Genomic DNA, 21,386 nt, shown 5'->3' on the forward strand with positions numbered 1-21,386 from the left:
AGACAAATCCACAGTCAGGATGGTATTCAATCTCACAACCTTTGCTGTTTCCCTTGTTCTCTCACTTCATTCTAAGCATGTGTACCTTTGAAGATGTCATGTTTTAGGTGTGATGAGTATCTTGGTAGATTTTCCTATGTGCACAGTGGACAGTATCGTTTGGTTTTCAATGGTTATTCATGGGTCATCCATTGACCAGTGCATTTAAAATGGCAAACAGCTTTCTTCTTCCATTAAATTGGCTTCCAGTCCCTGATCCAGCTTCAGTGGTTGTGGACATCTTGAGTTGAAAGTGAAAGAATCTCTCGTTTCCTTTATGCCTATCCTCCTCTTCACCTTCTTCAATTGATACTTGACAAGGTCAGTTCCACAGTGTCAGATTGCCTCACTTTGGCCAGCCCAACCATAATTCCCCTGTTATATCATCTTTCTTACAAGGAAATGACCTCATTAACACCATGGGAACATCTTCTATGTCATATAATGGCTGGAGACGGCTTAAATGGGTAATGAAGAAAAACTTTAATATAAGTTTAACATGACAGCATAAGTTTTTCTTCATTACCCATTTAAGCCATCTCCAGCCATTATTAGTCTCAAAGTGGGTTCCTCGTCATCGAATCTTCTATGTCAGTCTTGAATGTCAATTTTTCACAGTGATACTTAATGTTTATGGCTTCATTGCTGACTGTTGTTCTGTTCCTTGTTAGAAAGGCCAGTTTCTCTTCCTAGTTGGCTCAAATAGTATCCTATTCTTGTGGATGTTTGTCCCTTTCTTTCTATCAGTTTCATTGGGCTATCTTTCAGAGGTGGCACATTCAACATTCTATATCTTGTTTATCTCTATCTTCTTAACAAATTGCTTCCTGTTCATTTTTTTTTTTTTTCGCATGATAGTGGAATGTCAGTTGCCTTATTTGCCAGCTTTTGGTGCCATGGGAGTCATCACTATCTTTTATCCTCGTTGTATGCAGATTTGTTCTTAGTTTTTGTCTACAATGTTACTGAGTTATAAACATTATTTAAAGTTGAACTAGGGCTTAGTTTTTAATTTCTTAACTTTTCTCATTTTGTAAAATTAGTGACATGTTCACTTTATCATTTTTCTCTCAAGACATATTTTATAGTTTTGCTTGCATAGGACAGAAGACATTCAGATATCTATGTTCATGATAGATCACATACCTTCTTTTCTTGAAAAGTTCTATACTTGCATCCAAATGGAGTCTTCCTACATAAGATGTGGGCTTTAAGTGAATGTAACCACCATTTTTCACCTATTGTGTTACCTAATCTAACTGACCCAGAATGTTGTTCAGATGATTGCCTTTTATGACATGTGAGGGCTGTTTGTTGTTATCTCACTTGCACCCAATCATCCAAAAGATCTCAGAACAGTTTATACCTTATGTTGATCCCAAATTGACCATTAGAGTTTTCATACTATAACTTTTAATATGTTTAATGTATCTTCACAAAATTTTGCAAGCTTTCAATAAGCATTAAAGAGTCATTTGAAGACAAAAGTATTTTCACTAAATATTTCTCCAAGAATATATGAAATAAAACTGTTGAATGCTCCAAGTGCAAAGTGGTTTTCATGTTAAGATTAAAAATACTTTTCTTCATCTGAAAAGTCTCGGATTTCATTTGTGTTATCTCTAAAACCTCTTAAATAAATTTCAAATGTTTTTTCAGTAAACTTTATATTTTACCTATTATTTTCTCTACCCTAACTATATGAGGTTGGTCAATTTGATCAACCTCGTAACCATCAAAACAAAATTCAAAATAAATTTAAATGACTCCCTTTTTCTTTCTAGAATGAATTCAAATTGTATTATGAAACTACATTTGTTTGTCCTAAATAGTTTTAACCTTATAACAGTATATCTGTTTATACTTAAATGTTATTGTTTTACTGCCCTTTGAACTGTGTGTTACTAATATTTGCACCGTTTGAGTTGTAAATCACTGAGTGAATATGTAGCTTACATTACCCTATTGAATTACATAATGCATGAGCTATTCACGTATCTAGTGAAAAAAGTTTAATATTATTATTATTATATATTTTATCTTATGTAACCTAAAAAATTTGTTAATCTTACATTTTAGTTACTTTTATAATAATAAATAAAGAACACATATGTAAAACAAGAAATAAAGTACTTACGTGGGTCGTCGTCTTTTTTTTTGGCTGTCTATTGTGGATGAAACTTAACCCTATGTTTTTATACTAATAGTACACCTGCATTAATAATTTTTTATTTCATTAAATAATACACCAAAGAACACAGAATAATAACACTTGACAAGTAGACAGTGTCCTATAAGTATTACAATTTTTCTGGCTTGCTAACTGTGCAACAAGAGCTGTTAAAAATTCAGCTAAGCCCATCAATGTGTTTCCTATGGGAATAAAGTTTGAACTGGAAGTAAAATAGACAATTCTGTGTATGGAAAACAATGTAATATATTACATCATTTGATAGAGTATAACCTTGGCTTTCTGTTTGGTTATAAATAATATACTATTAAATGTCAGAGAGAACTATTGGCAATTTCTGAAAGAGAGGATGTGACAGGTGGGCATGGCAAGAATGGTCTGATTTTATTTTTTGGCTCTGTAACCAAATAAGAATGAAAGCTATAAAACTATGCTTTGCTTAAGTGATGACAACATCGTAATAAGTAATTTAAGTTAAATTTCATACTTTTGGGAGAGCTGGTAAATAAATTAGAGAAGAGGGGATATCTAGAGAGACAATGTCAAAGTTCTCATACTAGGGGAAATTCAGGGTTTTTTAAAATATTGCATTATAAAATTAATAACTTAAAACTTGTATAGTATTAACTTTTGTATTATTAGTTACGTTTTCATTCCAAATTTATTTGTATACCATGATGAGAAAGTAGTTCAATTAAATTTTCATTGTAAGTCCGTAAATCCTTCTGAGGTGCAGAAGAGGATGCCTGTAGCAAGAGGGTTAATTTCTGAATTTTTCTCTGACAGTCTTATGCTAACAGGCACAGGACAAAACTTTGTACTCTGACCATTGTCAGTATTTCAGAGATAAATTATTTTGCCAATTGTCAAAATAAAAAAGGCTTTTACTTGTACTTCTTAATAGTATAAATATAAACTGTGTTGTTGTTGGGCTTAGGATTCTCCTGCAGAAGGTGTCTGTGACTTGTTAGCGATAAATTCAATGATAAATGAACAGCATGCACTTCACTTGTTTTCAAAATAATATATATATATATTTTGAACAAGTTAAACGTATGTACAACAAAGTTTTCACACTATATAGATTACAGGAATATCATAAACACTACTTATATATAGTTCTCTTCTTCTTGTCAAAAGGTCACTTAGGCCTATTCAAATGCTTTAGAATTTCAGTTGACAAGCCAAACTATCTCCTCTTTTACTATCGCACTAGTATTCTGTGTATGATGCACTTACAATTGTGGCAAGAGTTACCGTAATCATTTAGTCTTCTTTCTTCTAAATATTCTCTGCCCCTTTTGTCAAAGTGCACTCAGGCTGAGTCAATTACTTTAGAATCACGCTTTGATGGAATAATTTTTCTTCTTATCTCCTTTTCTACTGTTAGTCCTACTCTAACATATTAGACATTAGACCTATGTTAATCATTAGGCCTGTCACTTCTGCGGTAGTAAACTTCATGTTGAACATTTGTTTTATTCTCTTCTGCTATTGTCTGTCTGCTATTTCCACTCGTCTCACACTATTTATACCTCTATCACTTAATCGGCTGCCAGCCTTCTTGAAATCTCTGTATTCTCGATGTCAGTGTATTGCACGTGATGTTTGATAGTCTCAAGATCAATGAATTAAAAACATAACTTCCTACAAAAACTCAACAGTAATAAAATATTCACTAGAAAATAAATTAATCAATAATATCTAAACTAAACAGTCTTTTATATCATGACAACCATGGTTACCTATCTAGACACCACCTGGGACCACACCTAATAATTTGTATGAAAACCCTTGAATATCCATGCCGGCCATCTCCCCCTTTATATTTTGAAACATAGGAATGTAGACCTGAAGGCTGCTCTGTGAAGATGAATATTTTACCCTCTGAGTGTCAGCATTTTTTGGTACAATCTTCTTAGAGGTTGGTTTTTTCTACTAAATTCTTCCAGGCAAACCCAATCCATTACCTATCACTCTGGTTTTGGATTCTGCTGATTACAACACTCAAGGTTTTTGTGGTCTGGACTTACCAGTTGTCTTTTATTATGACACACTGTTAATCATCCTAAATCTCATTTTGGGTATTCTGGTTTACAATATTCCAAAGGTAAGTCAAATTGATTTTAATTTTTAGAATTAAAGTGAATTTTCAAATAGGTTTGCAGATCTGAAACATGTTACCACCCATTTCCACACAACTGAAAAGAACATATTATGTCATCAGAACTGCAAACAAATGAATATATTATGTCATCAGAACTGCAAACAAATGAATCTGGCTTATGGCACAGAAACATGGATTATTTAGTTCCCCTGGTAATTGCACAATAAGTCACATGGAAGAGTGGAAACTTTGGGTAAGGTGATGCATGGAATGCATTGCATCAAGGACACTCAGAACCAAAACTCTCACTGTTTTTGACAGAAGAATAATGACTCAACAACAACAGGCTTACAGTACTTTAGAGGTAAGTAACTGATTGACATTCACTTTAATGCTAGAACTGTAAAAATTCATTTCCAAGTATTTAATAGTCTAAAACAATATTTAAAATAGAAGTAAGATTAAAAAAATGGATAAATATTTCAGTAACAGGAAAGTCTAACTATTCTAGGATAAAAAATAAATAAAACTTCTTTTCAGCCAGTGGATTTAAGTGTGCTTCATATTGCACAATTTTGCTGCCAATGAACTTCACAGATAAAAAAATAATAATCTTATAGAGTAATGAAAGACATAATTGTAGTTTTTGAAGATTTTGGGAAATTTTTTATTACTGTCTGCCCAAGAATTATTTAACTAAGTTAATAATCCATGCTTGTAACATGACCAATACTTACTGAAGATAAAATTTATAACGATAATAATTGCTTTATCAGCCTATTAAACTCCTATATTTAGCTATATTCAATAGGATAATCATTGGAAGTAGATGTTTTGGAGTTGCTTCAGTGACTTACTGTGACCAAGTATCTTCTAACCCAGATGTGAATTCACTTAGCTACATCCACAGACAATAAAATAAATGTAGTTGCAAAGTATTCTATGGCAAGTACACAAAGATATGACCAAAATCATGCATCCAGTGAGACAGTGCTATTTCAAAGTAGTTTATGCATTCTACATTCTAAGTTATTAATGTGGTTAGATGACTTATTCTCCAGTTGGGATATCTTGCATATATTATTTAGTTCTCTAGACATATTAAATTTGTTACAGTTGTGATAAGTGTATTTGTAGACTATAAAAATAGCTACTGATAAGATTTAAACCTTATAAGAAGAAGATGTTTACTCTACCTTAATTCAAAATGTATCCTTTACCTGGATATTTTCATCTTGTACTTTGAAGAAGATAGTTTCACTGTATCTATCTGTGAATTAACAAAGTTTATGTGTTTGGTTTTGTGCAAATAATGTTTTCTTTGTGCCAAAGTCATTGTTTAATTAGTACTGATAAATGATGAATCATATTTTATTGAATAGTAATTAGTTGCTTAAGCTTCCTGTGTTCCCTTCAGGATATTCTGATCAACTGCCGGTGTTCTGTGACCTCTTTAGCAGTCAGTCCATTAACACCTTATTACTTAGGTGTTGGTTGCTCTGATGGTACAGCCAGAATCTTTGACAGAAGAATGTTAGGCACCAGAGCTACAGGTAAGGTACAATGTATTTTACTAATTGTCCAGACTCTGTGTGTGTGGGCATATATATATATGAGTTTTGAACTGTTTACATATTTCTCTACTATGTGGTGGTTTTAGATGTGTAAAAAAACTGCAAGAATATTATGTGATACACAAGAAAATTTAGAGAAATTGGCTTTCAGCTGTTTTTTTAATACTGTTCCACAGTTGTATTTGCACATGTATACATGTAAATGTACTTTGCTTTTTTCCCATTCAGGAGAAGTATGGCAGCAGGAGTTGAGTAGGGTTTTAGCATCTCATTTTCTTCTGATTGTTATTCCTGTGTTCTACATGATCGGCAAGTAATGTTTATCCTTTTGTGTTACCTTGATCATCTACTTCTCAGTCGATGCCTAGTCTTTTGATGGGTTATTTTAGATAATTTTCTCATATGGCTTCATGGTCCTTGGATTCATCAGATTGTTCAGTTTGGATTTTCTATCCAGTTTCATCCTCCTTCTACATTTTTTACTTTTTCCAGTTTCTTTTCTTCATCCACCTAATCCAGATTGTATTCAACTTTTGGATCAGGAAGTTTCAAACCTTTTACAGAAAGGGACAATTGAAACAGTATTTCATATTTCCCCTTTTCATAGTGCCAAAGAAACCAGGAGATTGGAGACTGGTAAAAAGTATATTTAACCTCAGTAGTTATTTGGACATTTCTCATTTCAAGATGGAAACAATGAAAATCTTATTGAAAATTCTTTGTCAGGGTTTTTGTATAATAGGAACGGATATCAAAGATGCTTATTTACATGTCTGATTTACCTGTTCCTGAAAGTTTCTAAATCTTCTACCATTGGAGAGTGGTTTATCAGTTTATGACAAACATTTTTGGTCTGGCATAAGTGCTTTTTATCTTCACAGAGTGTTTGTTGGTGCTCTACACTGTCTCAGTATCAATCTTTCATGATTATATAATGGACAATTGTTTTATTCTCACTCAGTCATTGACTTGCACACAATCACCCAGTTAGTCTCCTTTCTGGGATGGTTTGTTCACAAGTTCCAGTCTCAGATTGTATCTACTCAGCATCTGGTGTAACCAGGATTTGGGATAAACACTTTCCAAGGAACTCTTCATGAGCTTCCTTTGTCTTTGCAATTCCACAATTCCTAAATTCTCAGGTATGCCTACTTCTCTCCTCTGACAAAGATGTTCTCTCAGTTTTGAGTGATGCTTATATGAGACCTCTGCAGTAAGATCTTGCCTGTCAATGACATCCCTCTTCACTTCAGACCTATTGTCTCAGAGATATTCCACTTCTTATGATACTCTTGATTACTTTCATGTTTGGCTCAATTGAGAATTTGCCAATGTAAGTTCCTTCTTTGCTTTCACCTCATCAAGATCTGTGCATTTTCATAGATATCTTTCTTGAGAGTTGTGGTTCTATATAATTGGAACATTATTTTTCAGGTTTCAGGTGTCCTCCAAAAACACTCTCACTTTCACCTCAATTGTTTGGAGCTATGAGCAGTTCAACGTGTGTGTTCCTACCCTACCCTTGTTACATCACCCGTGTTTTTATGTCATATAGACATTTCTCTTGTCTATGTTCTCTATATAGAAAACTCTATGTAGATGCTATATTTTTGTGGACCCATCACCTGGCTCTGTACATAAGGGACTTTGTTATGGTCCCGTTTTTGCGATGTTTCGAGTATGACAAGATTACTGTGTCCTTGGAGTCATTGGTAGCTTCTGTCCAACAGTGATCCACCTTTAACATCAGGTGCCTGTTGGTCTCTGTCAGAGCCAGTTGTGGCTCCGAGTCCTGTTTCCTGACCCTACCCTTCACAGTCCTGCCTGTCCCAGCTTTCCACGGTACTGCAGTTCACCGTTTTTCACGGTATGCAGGCAATGGTTCCAATGACTGCCTGGTGAGTTCTGGACTGGGGGTAGCTGGTTTGGCGAATTTTTTTCATCAGAGCAGCCCTTTCCTCTCCAAAGTTCAGGTTCATGGTGTTCTATTCTCTCTCTCTCCTGTTTCTCCTTGGGATCCATGGTCATGCCAGTGTCTTCCAAGGCAGTACTCGACCTCTACACCCAACAGGTTGTTGTACTTGCTCCACACGGGTTTTACTCCGCCAGTTTGCCTGTTGTGGGGTAGTATACCTTTTTAAAGCCCTGTCCTTTGGTCTGTCATCCATGTAGTATGTTTTGTTGAGTGGTTTGCCCCCTTGCTTGGCATATTCATACCCTGGGGCTATGCTTCCACGCTTACATGGACGACTGGCTTCTTCTTGCCCAATCCAAATGGGAATTGACCAGTCCTACTCCTCAGTTCTTCCTCGACGCTCTGCTGGTGGGATGGTTGATCACATTTGAGGGGTCCTTCCTTCTTCCTATCTGTTACCTTGTACATCTTTGTGTTTTCTTCAACCATCTCGGTCGGGCCCAACCTTCTCCTCTCCAGCTCCATTCTATGGAACTGGCCATTTGGACAGCTCTGTCTGCTCCCTTACTAACTGCTGATAAGGTTCTATTGTTTATGGGGAGGTGGTAATCTTTGACACCTATCATATCCCTTGGCAGGGCTCATATGTGTTTGTTTCAGTGGGCCCATCATGACCAGTGGAACCTCACACAGGATCCCCACGATGCTTCCATTCACCTTCCCTCCTATTTCATCTATATTGGTGGTTGGATAAGGCCCATACATCAGTGGGTGTCCAGCTTCTTCCTCCTCCATTGCCAGAGTTACATTTGTTCATGGCTGGGGTGCATGGGTCGATCACCAAGAGGTTTCGGTTGTTGGTCTGCGGAAGAATGTTCTCTTTACATCAGTGTCCTGGAACTCCTTGCTGTCTGTCAGGCACTAGATCATTTTCTCTCTATCACCAGAGGTCATCTGGTTATAATCCATTTCAACAATTCTACAGTGGTGGCTTATATCAATCACCAAGGTGGCCCCCGGTTGAGATCCCTATGTTTTCACATGTTACATCTTCTCTATTAGGCCCACTTCCATCACATTCGTTTCATGGCATATCATATTCCGGGTGCATTCCATCTGGTGGCAGATCATCTACCCCAACCAGATCAGGATTATCCCATGGAGTGTTCCCTACATTCTGCTGTTTTTCTTTGGTGCTGTCATTGTTTAGGTACTCCCCATATTGATGGATTTGCCACTGCCCTCAATCACAAATTACCCCAGTTTTGGACCTTGGTTCCCCATCCTATGGCTTTGGCAATAGATGCCTTCAGCCAGGATTGGGCCCACCTGTTTCTTTCTATATATCCTCCTATCTGATTACTTCATTGGGTAGTCTCCCTCATCCATGCCACTTCGTGCAGAGTTCTTCTGATTGCTCCTTACTGGCTTGCTCAACCATTGTTTCCTCGGTTGCTTCTGCTCTAGGTGATCCCTCCCATCCCTCTATTTCTCATCTCTACCCTTGTCCTGATCTAGAAAGACTCCTCTGCCCAGTATGTGCCCTCTGTTGTTATATTACATTCACAGCTTTCTTCTAGGGTTCTCATTCCTGCCTCTTTATCCCAAGGTAAACCTTCTCTTCCTATGATCTTTTCCCTGTTACCCTGACCAAGTGGGTTTGTCGTTTGATCCAGTTGATTTATTTTTTCTTGTCCCCCTCCCAGCATGATCTCTTTCCTGTATCTTCCCATCAGATCTGATACCCTACCTTCACCTTTGCTTCTTGTCTTCATTGGCCATTGGAGTTAATTCTACAATAGGACATGTGGATGACTCCGCACACGTTTATCTCCCACTACTTATACCACATCATGATTTCTGTTTCCTCGGGGTATCTCCTGCCACCTGTGGCTATTCTGTAGACTTTAGCAAGGCTTTGACATGAGGTAAGTTCTTCCTTATGCTTTCTTTTCTTTCAGGGGCCCTTGCTTCAACTTCACTTTGGATCCCGCTCTGTAGTGAGTGGTGGCTGACCAGGTATCTTTCAGAACACTGAATGGGTTCCACTTAGATGACTATAACCATTCTCAGATATATTTATACTCAAGCAAACAAAAACACAAATATGCACTGTATGCCATGTTAATTCATGCACTTTGTCCATAGCTGTGCATGCTAACCCTTGAGATGGGGTGTTTCACAAGATCACTAAAGTGGGAATAACCTCATGATGGTTTGCTTCATAAAAATGCCCACTCCGGACCATACCATTCAAGGACGGCATGGATAAAGCAGAAGGGGATTGCTACTCATCTCTGCCATGCCTGGACTGAATAAGTCGGTATGTTCTGCTTTTCAAAATAGGGTTTCATGATCACCCATTGCACTATCTCAGGTGTAGCAGTCCTTCCAGACTCTCCAATGCACTTCTTCCCCCTTTCTTCCAGTGGAGTACGGGAGTCCTTACCACTCACCAAGCTGCTGGGGTGGTTGATCATGGAGGTAACCTGCCAAATGGGTTCCACAAAGATGGCTATAACCATTCAGTTTAGAGTAGGGCAGTGGTGATCTACCAGTCCAGAATGAGTTACAAAATCTTCTGGATGAGAGACATATGTTCAGAGTAAGATGCCTAAATGCAGTTCACCTCTCCAATTGGGTGCCTTCCTCCTACCCTCGTGTGGATGTCAGCTCCCATCGAGTGAGGTTTAGGGGATCGAGTGAACCAATCACATAAGTTTTCAGGTCATCCATCTTCCCCCCTTGATCTGTCTTCTGTGTTGTGGGTTGCAAGAGGTTCTACATGGCCAATTTCCACTTCTGTTTTGGGCATTCCTTCATTCTCAGAATGACGAGGATGTTACAAACCTGTGAACATTCAGACAGGTTTCAAGGTCACGGGGGTTGATTGTTTTTTATGGACTTCCCTCAGATACTGGATGACACATTCCTGGGTCCCTAACTCAATGCTCATCCTGTGACATTCATGATTCTAGACCTTGAGGTGAAGATGGTATGATCCTCATCCTACCCTCGCGTGTATGTCAGTACCCATCGAGTAAAGTTTTGGATGTAATTGCTCTACAGAGTATGGTCCAATGTGCTCTAGCCACTCTACACCATGGAACACATCCTCCATTACCCACTTTCATTACGTGGGATTGAGTGTATCTGTTTTATTGATTGGGATCATGTTACTGACCTATACTCTTCCATAAGGATGTGCTCCCTTCATATTCTGCCATGTTTTGATTCCACCTGTCCATGGCGAAAAGATACTTGGTTCAGAAGTGGTGCGGTGCCCCTTCTCAGATCATCTGATCTGTTTCTCTTATTCCCAGGGGTGTCCTTTGGATGCTTTCGGGGGGATATGCCTGTTCTTATCTCGCACCGGTCCCTCCTCCTTTTCAATGTGGGATTCAAACTAATCTTGTGAGTGGACGGAAGGTACCATATCGGAAGGTATAATTTTCCTATATGAAAATTTATATTTGATAGGCACTTCCCTCCACTTACACTTTCCACCCTTCCTCCCCACAATCTTCCAGTGCTTGTGTCTTCTGCCAAACTTTGAAGTAATAGTTTGTTAGTAGCACATAGAGGGAGTCACATGATAGTAGTGCTTTCTTATTGGTGGAGAGTTGATGCAGGATGATTTGCATGAGAGTCATGTTGAAACTTTGGATTCCAACAGAGGGATGTGGAAGGCTTGTGGCATGCATTTTGAAAAAGTTGGCATGTAGAGGGCAGCACCAAATGAGAAAAGCTAATCTTGTGAGTGGAGGGAAGTACCTATCAGAAATACATTTTTGCACATAGGAAAATTATAACTTTCACTATAATATATCCAGCTTAGTAACAAAGCTGTATTTGGGTCTAAAAAAAGTGATTTTTTGAGCTCGCTAATGCCTTACCTTAATGCTTGGAATCTACCATGAATAGATAGGGTTTCCCATGTAAATACTTTGCAAAGTCTGAGAAAACCATTAAGGGGACATTCTGAGCTTTTGATTGGTTATACACACATTATTGGGCAAAGGAGATGTATGGAAGCATGTATTTTCTTTATCTTAAAACACAAAACTAGACAAATATAAAATTCATCTGAAATGGAGGAACCAAAAATGGTAAAAACCTGAAAAGGTTTCTGAGCTGTCAGTGTTCTGAATCTTCCACCGTGGTTTGTGTTATTAGGTAATATGGGTACGAAAGTACACTACTTCCACACCACACACCATAAGATGTGTTCATATAATTACACCAAAATAATTTATGTACTGTACTACTAATTAAGTTAAATTGGTGCTTTACTACTAAAATTGGGCTGGAATGCCAACCTCAGGAGGTAAGTTTATTTTACTTACCCACAAGTGGTAGTACCTTATTTCGTTTTTCTTTTTTTTTTCTTCCTTTTCTCTTCCTTTTCTCTTCTTTTACTTTGAAGAGCAGTCACCTTCCCACAACTGTCTGCAGGCAGTAAAAGGTGATATAGATGTGGGATGTTGTGGGCTTGAGCACCATCTCGCTCTCCTAACCTGTATTTTTTTAATGATATTATTTGATTTTTATGAGCCTGTTGAAGGGAGGTTAAGACTGATAGATGGTGTATCCCCTCCACAATGTGGGTCCTTCTTCCACAGTCACCTCCAAAGTCCAGGGCACTTTTTTTTTGGGGGGGGGGGGGCTTGTTTTTGTTCATTTAAATACACATATGTATGTGTATATGTTACAATCTAGTAGACATATTGTGTTTCAGGTGCTAATGTTTTCCAAAAGTAATAGTGACAATGTTTGAATTCACCTTTTGAAAACCTAAACTTTAAACAGACCCATTAATCTTCAGACTAGAATTAAGTTTTCATTAGTATTTTTCATATCACCAATGTTTAATAGAGAAGAAATGTAATTAACACCTTAAAATGGCAGACATTGCTTGTAAAGATCAAATATTATTTTTTGTGGTACACTTGTGCAAGTAATACTCTTTACCCATTTTGTTTAATTGGAAAAATGTGTAGTTGCATTTCAAATGGGATTTTGATGTATTTGATGTAAGACAATGACAAGAATGGAATCTACAAAACGTAAACATATTTCTAAATTGTTCATTAATGGTTCTCTCACCTTAGTTATATTTTATCTTGCATTATTTGAATTTCTCACTAATCATATTTGTACATCATTCCTGAGTGATTAAAATATTTATAAATACATGTGACTGTAAAAGTTTTTTCAAGTAACTAAGTTGTTCACATCATAAACCATGTTTGCTTGTTTTAATTTTTTAAGAGTAGTAAGATGGTTTCACATAATTAAGACTTATTTGCAGAATTTGTATAGATGTGATTTAAACAGTTCATTCTCATTATTATTATATCCCAATAAATAAGTTTTTTATATTACATCCTCTACCATTAATGGTATCTAAAAAACATTTACATGTTTATGCAATATTATAATTTAAAAAACAGTTTGGTGTTTAATAAAACATACACCAATTAAGAATAGAACTAGATTTCAAAATTAATTGCATGTGAAAGTCAGACAAAAGAACAAAAAATAAGTTGTCTGTTTCTGTTCTTAGAAGCAACTGATGTCATTTTACTTTTAGTGAGAGCACAATTTAGAGTAGTTTATGCAGTTTGTTTTTTAATCATGTATAATTCACTCTGTTTCTGTTCTTAGAAGCAACTGATGTCATTTTACGTTTAGTGAGAGCACAATTTAGAGTAATTTATGCAGTTTGTTTTTTAATCATGTAAAATTCACTCTGTTTCTGTTCTTAGAAGCAACTGATGTCATTTTACTTTTAGTGAGAGCACAATTTAGAGTAGTTAAAGCAATTTGTTTTTTAATCATGTATAATTCACTCTGTTTATGTTCTTAGAAGCAACTGATGTCATTTTACTTTTTGGTGAAAACATGGTTTAGAATAGTTAAAGCAGTTTGTTTTTTAATCATGCATGATTCACTGAAAGTGTGCACAATAATGAACTTTTCATATGTAGTAGAATATTGGACAAAGATATATTTAAGGAGTGTAAAGTTCAACATATCTTTTGTGCTAAAGAATTTTTAGTGGTAATTTGTCACTAATAATGACACAAAAATTGATTTAAATACTTCATTTAAAATGTGATTGTCTACATGTATCAAGTCAATCAAGATCATGATTTGTGTGACAAAAATACTATTCTGTGGTCAAGGTGTCAAACATGCAGAATCGAAGTATAAGATTACAGAATATTTTGCATTATTGATAACGTTACTATTTAATCATTGCAAAAAATAATGCTTCTTGTCTCTTTATATAACTTTATTCTTTTCAGTATGGTTCCCATGAGTATAACTCATTGCAAAATTATGTTATTATTATTATTTTGCTAACATAACAACATCTAATTTTGACGTATGGATTCAGCCAAAAATTGCTATTTTTTTGTAAGAAAAAGAATAAATGTTTTGTTTCAAAATTAAGTTTCATAGAATTCAAGAAATTAAATTTGACCAAGGCTTACTGTTTTGTGTTAGTTTTCTACATTTGCAGCTGTCCCTTTCATTTATGGAAGCTTTCTCTCACTGGCAGTATATAGTTTTCTGTGTGTGCAACATTCTCTAATAATGCTAACTAAAACTAGATAATACAAATAAACTAATTTAAGAAATATAAATTAAATCAAAACTCAGTTAACTCTTGTTGCCATGTGATATGACAACAAAGTCTCACTCAGGACTAAGGATTTACTTGTCATAAGACATATTGTATTAGGCCTGTTACATTTTTAAGCAATACATTCTTTATCTAGTGCCATAGGGATTTTCAATAGTTAAGAAAATGTATATATGATGAACATAGCATGATCAGAACATTGGTTATTAGTGTTCTGACCATGCTATATTCATCATATTGTAACTGTATTTGTCATATATCATCATCGATAGTGGATATGATGAATATATAGTGTGATTGGAATAATGTAGCGTTTAAAAATAAAATAGGCCTAATACTAATACAATGGGATTTTTTAACTGTAAAATAAGCTCTTATATCTCAGCTTGCATAATCTTACTCTAACATGTAGAGAGCTTTTGCAATTCCTGCAGTATAGAATTTCAATTAGATTTAATGCTCTAGTATGAATATAGATCTTGTTTCTGATCTGACTTTTCACAGGTAGTTTCACTGGTGAAGGTATACAAGCTGTTATATCCCGGTTTACTGTTCCAGAGTTTGGAGGTCGCAGTCATCGCATCACTTCTTTATCATATAGCCCAGATGGTCAGGAAATGCTTGTTAGCTATTCTTCTGATTATGTATATTTATTTGATGTTCAGGTATGAAATAAAATATTTTAAGTTTTTTCATTAATTCTGAGAATTGTTTAATGCATTATCAAAACAATTAAAGTTGTATATTCATTACTATTTGAAAAAAATGTTAATCATTGAAAGACATGGTGTTTTTTTTTCATACAATAACATTTAACATTTTTTATTATGACTTAAAAGTAATAGTTATTATTTTTGCTGCTTTTTGTCATGAGTGCTTTGAATGTTAGTTGAGAATTTATTATTCCTTATGCTTTTTGCTTAATTTTATGATATATTTCTTGAACTGATCTTGTAATACATCATGTATCTAAGGAATTTTTACACTAAGTAAATATAGAAATTAACATATTTAATATAATATAAAGTTTCATATATCTTTGTCTTTTTTGTTAAGAATCTTGATACCTTACTGTATAGATATTTGAAAATTATTAAAAATGCTAAAACGTTACATTTGACATTTGGGGCTTCTTTTTAAATTGATTGATATTTAAAATTTGTATTTACAAAATTGCTAATATTCTGAAAATAATATATGATAGTGTATGGTGTTGTATAGAGTAATTTTTAACTCAAAAATAATTTAGAGTTGATATCCTGTAATTTTGCATCATTTATTTAGTGTAATTTATAAAGAAAATATTTTCACACTGTAATGAAACTGAGCTTTGTAATTAGAAAGTGAAAAATAACCTCTATATTGTTTACTTCAAATGAAGTTTGAAAAAGACGTATTCTATAAAAAAGCAGAATAGTTGGAATGACTAGTTATGGCAATGTTGAAATTTTCATTATTTCTTTTCAATATTATTAACAAATTGTATAACCCATACCTAAATAACAAACACTTTGAACATACAGAAATAATGAAAGAAAAATTTTATTTCATTAAACAAAGTGGTCCCCCAGTGGCACAGCGGTATGTCTGCGGACTTACAACGCTAGAAACCGGGTTTCAATACCCATGGTGGGCAGAGCACAGATAACCCATTGTGTAGCTTTGTGCATAACTACAAACAAAGTGACAAGTCAACTAAATTATGAAATAACAAATAAATAAAAACTGTAGTTTTTTCTTGTACATGTCTTTTTCATTTGGTAAACAGATCAGTGTGTTGTGTTTATGATATGCTTAATTTACAACTAACATGTTCATTATGTTTTATGCTTTGATTCTTGTTGACACTCTACAGTAATATTTAATTTTTTTTATTTGTTGAAGTTCTTCAACAACTTGAAGTGTTATGTCATTTTTTCTTAGTCAATGTTAATTTTTTTTCTTTTAAACAATAGTCATTAGAGAATTTCTACAAGCAACATTTACTTGGTCATAAAACTGCATCTAAAGGTATTTTTGTAACCATTAATTGTCAAAGATTTTGGTGTTGAAAAGGGAAGTGAAAAATGTATATATGGTGTACACATCTTAAAAAATATACCAAAAACGTTTTAAAAGACATACATGAGCTGCTTTATTAGACAGATCTGATCTAACCTGCTTTATAGAATCAGGTTTAAGCTGTATAGAATACCAAGGAGTTTATGTATTGGAGAGATTTGATATAACCTGCTTTATCAAACTGGGATTAAGCTATATAAAATACCAATAGGCTTATGGTTTAGACAGATTTGGCCTAAACAGTCAGGCCTACCTTATGGAATCAGGTTTAAGCTATATAAAATACCACAAAATGTTTGTATTAAACAGTCTTAGTCCAACCTGCTTTATAGGATTGGGTTTAAGCTGTATAAAATACCAGTGAATTTATGTACTAGACAGATTTGATCTAACTTGCTTTATGGAGTCGGGTTCCAGCTATATATAATTACAGTAAGTTTCTGTATTAACCTTACTGAGACAGGTCTTCCTATGGTCACAAGTCATAGGCCATGTCATCTCATTTGTAGACTCACATTCAAAATTTTATTTAACTACTATTTTATGAATGCATGTCAATAGCTTTGGTATCAAATTGTAGATTATAATTCAAATTTTAGTATTATACATAAGTTACTTTCATAATTTAAAAGTAAATATTAAAAAAAATATGAAATATTGATTTTTGTGTGTCACGTGGTATGTTGAATGCAGCATTTGTTCAAATTAGATGTTTGTGATGTCTAAATACAAAGCCTGTAGTTTTTTACGAATTATATACTCAAATTACTGATATCAACAAGTAGAACATAAGATAAGAACCTCCTGTCTTTTCTAATTTCTGAGATATTAATATATTTAGTGAATCAACCAAGGTTGCCCCGCCCACCTCTTCCATTTATGAAAATACTTGCTTACATACACCTACCTCGCCCAATGACTTGTGTATAACCAAGAAAAAGCTCAGAATGTCCTTCCTAGTGATTTTCTCAACCTCTGCAAAGTATTTATGTGGGAAATCCTTTCTTTTCATGGTAGATTCCAAATGGTAAGGTAGGACATTAGTGAGCTCGAAAAATCATATTTTTTAGATCCAAATACAGCTTAGTTACTAAGCCTGATAAATTATGGTGGAACTCTGTGGTATTGATATAGTAATTTATGATTTTTGTTATTTATATATGCATTTTGAAATTATTTTGTTTTACATCCTCTGAGTGCAAAATTTGATAAGGCTTATCAACTTATGGCAAGCTGCAAAGGAATACAAATTTCTTAACTAGAAGAGATAATTGTTTTTTTATACTTCTATATTTACTGTTCTACGTTTTAAGAAAAACCACTGAAATTTAATAACTTATTTGTAAATAGTAATAATGTATATACTTATATAATGTATTATAACTGAAATGTGACTGTATTTTATGAAATACTGGTCCACTAGAACACAACTCTTTGGAAAGGCCATTTCACATTCTTGGATACCGTAACATGAGTGCATGTGTACCGCTTTATTGCAACTTCTGTAATGTTAGTCAGGCATGGCTGAAAGGTCAATAAAGTAAAAATGATAAATATATATAAATGTATTATGTCATGAGATTTAAGATATTTAGACTAAAGAATTTTGGTTTGGTGTTATAATCTGTAGTCCCTCTAGAACAAAAAAAGCATAATTTTATCTATTTTTTTAATTTTTTATGGTGGATACAAGGCCGGTTAAATCGATCAAACCCCTACAGAGATACAATAGTGAAAATAAGAGATAAAAAATAAAGTTTTTCTAAAGTTTTATGTGGAGGTTATAAAGATTTGGCTTGTGAAATTTGAAAATTTTCAGCTGCTTAAAAGTATTTTTAATCTTAAAATTACTTTGCATGTTGGAGAGTCAACATTCAAAAAGATAAAATGTATGAGCAAATCATTACTTAAAAATCTTCAAACTTAATAAAAAAATCTGATATTTTGGGTACCAAAGCTTTGTAATGTTTACTGATAATCTGCAAAATTATGTGAAGATATGCTTACTGTATTAAAAGTTATAGCATGAAAAATATAACAAGCACAAAATGGTCGGTCCCTGGGACTGAGCCCATAGTGAGAGAGTTAAACAGATTTGTTCTATCCTGCTTTATTGAATTGGTTATTAGATATATAAAGTACCAGTAAGTTTCTGTACTGGATAGATTTGATCTAACCAGACAGGCCTTTTTATGGAATCAGGTTTAAGCTGTATAAAATACCAATAAGTTACTCTATTAGAGAGATTTGATCTAACCTGCTTTATGAAATTGGATTTATACTATAAAAAACCAATAAGATTCTGTTGTAGATAGATTTTATTGAACATGCTTTTTAGAATTGTGTTTAAGCTACATAAATACCACTAAGTTTCTGTAATAGACAAATTTGGTTTAACCAGAGAGATCCATTTTATGGAATAATGTTTAGGATATAAAAAATAACAATAAGTTTATGCATTTCCCTTAAATCATAAATGTTTGATACTATGCCTTATTTACTTATAACTACTAGGTTCTTTAACTACTCTAATAACAGTAGAATGTGAATTAAATAAGTAAATTTGCTTTATTTTGGAGAATACCTCAGATCTTGTCACTATATCTGATTCATAATTACTACTCAACATTAGAGTTTATTAGATTTCATATCTTTTTATTTAAGATATGACATTGGTATACAGTTTCTCTTCACTGTCATGATTGGTACAATCAAGTACTTTCCCTTATGTTCTGAACTACCTAGTCCTGGCTAAGATGCCATGCATGGTGATTGCTTTATGAAATGCTCTTCAAGATATGTACGTGTGACATATTCAGCTATGATAGGGCAGACATCTGGTTTTCAAACACATCAGAATACTTTGTCAGAAACACAGAATTTTTGCTTCCTGATTGATCAGAAACATCAGGGCATCTTCTATCAGCTGTGTAATGGACATTGTTGTTAATGTAAAATTAGCTATACAGTCAGTTTCTTTTAGTTCTATTTCATGCACTGTGATGAGGACCATTTATGCTTGCAACTTCATGACCTTCTGTTAATAATAACATACCAGTACTTGATTGTATCTTCAATTAGGTGTAGCTTGGATTTAGACAAAAAATAATGTATTTCAAGGGTAGGCTCTGCTACTATATTAGTTGGATGTATTGCATTTACTGCATTCCACAGAATGCTGCTTGTGCGGGAATTTTGTTTTTCTAAATGCACATATACTTTTCACCGTTGCTGGACAATTTCTGCAGAGCTGCAATTTACCTGTTCCACAGGTAATACTAACAGATAACTCATACCTAAGATGTTGATTGTATTTATATGCTTACTTTATGATGTTTGCCAACATTGCTGTTATTATCAAAATTTAACAATTCCTATTCATTTTGAACAAAGCATTGATAATTCCTTCGTTTATCTGTTTTTTTAGGGTGACAACGGAAGAGAGATGAAAGTTCTCAGTAAATCTGTTGAAGAGAAGTCATCACCATCAACAGGCGTAAGAATGTGAAAAAGATGTTTAAGTTTCTGTTTTGTGTTTTTATTTTGGATGTTGTGCAAAATCCAGAAATGCCCTAAACTTGTGTTTTAACACATATTATGTGTGTTATTTACCTACACCAGTATTTTAAAATAATGACATCTCATTTTTTTCAGAGCATTATGAAAAATATATTTACTACTAAATACAGGGTTTGCTAGGTCATGAAATTCATGGAATTTTCTAAACAAATTTTTCAGTACTGGGAATCCTGAAAAATTGATGGTTTTTATCAGGAGGTTCTGGAATAGTCTAACAGTTCCATGTTTTTATTGAAGACAAGCTGTACCATTTATGTCATTTTCACAGGAAAAGATCTTTAGGGATATTTTGACTTGTAAAATAGGAAATATGCTATTTTGGCAATACTTATCAGTAACAGGTTTTGTATTGTGAAACACCACTATTTTTGAATTATATTGTTTGCTTAAAATTAGTTAAAGACTCATTTGTCAGAAACCTAAAAATCATAAAATTCTTGATAAACCTGGATATTTCAGAACTTTCCTATTTCTGTCTTTAGCATGAACACTTCATAAGTTATTTACAACAGCTTAAGTTTTTTTTTATTGCTTAAAATTGATTAATAAGAAGAGAGAGAGAAAGAAATGTAAATTAAATGACAGAAATGTAGTATAATGAGTGTCATAAACCTAACCATTATGCATGAAGTGGTGAAATATTTGTCATTAAAGACAACCTGACAAATTATACCTGATTAGGTCACCCATTATTTAAGTAGTGATCAGTATAAGCTAGGATATTTTGAATGACATTTTGGGCCCCATTACTCATGTAATAAATCAAACACGGTGGCACCTTGCCCACCTCTTTCCATTTTTGGAAACGCTTACTTATATATACCTACTTCTATATATGACATGAATAACCAATCAGAAACTCAGAATGTCCTGCTAGTGGCTTTCTCAGCCATTTTAACAGTCTTGGCGCCATTTCTTTGTTTTGAACCAATACTTCAATGCAGTAGGGTGTGTCTTTAGTCTGCTTAAAATTTCATATTTGTTAGACTAAAACACATCTTAGTTACTAAGCTTGATAAATTACAGTGGAATTCTGTGGTATTGATGTAGTAATTTATGATTTTTTGGTTATTCAACTGTATATATAAGTAAAACCTGAAAAAATTATTTCATTTCATATCCTCCATGTGCAAAATTTTAAAAGGCTTAGCATCATACTTCAAGCAGCAACCGAGTATAAATGTCATAACTAGAAGAAATAATTGTTTGCTTTACTTCTTTATTTACTGTTCTATGTTTTAAGAAAAATAAGTTTAAGAACTTATTTC

General features: G+C 34.0%; 1 protein-coding gene across 2 annotated transcripts in view; it reads left to right on the forward strand.

The window, feature by feature from the left end:
- The window catches only part of LOC106459335 (DDB1- and CUL4-associated factor 6-like), a 167,013-nt gene that overhangs the window by 79,695 nt on the left and 65,932 nt on the right, over positions 1-21,386 (forward strand). For both annotated transcript variants that reach the window (XM_013918956.2, XM_022385807.1), the window contains exons 6-8: positions 5,755-5,890; positions 14,983-15,143; positions 19,967-20,035. In XM_013918956.2, coding sequence (XP_013774410.1) covers positions 5,755-5,890; positions 14,983-15,143; positions 19,967-20,035 — 366 coding nt within the window. The remainder of the gene's footprint in view (positions 1-5,754; positions 5,891-14,982; positions 15,144-19,966; positions 20,036-21,386) is intronic.

This window comes from Limulus polyphemus, unplaced genomic scaffold, assembly GCF_000517525.1.
Source record: "Limulus polyphemus unplaced genomic scaffold, Limulus_polyphemus-2.1.2 Scaffold594, whole genome shotgun sequence".
Classification (NCBI taxonomy): Eukaryota; Metazoa; Arthropoda; class Merostomata; order Xiphosura; family Limulidae; genus Limulus; species Limulus polyphemus.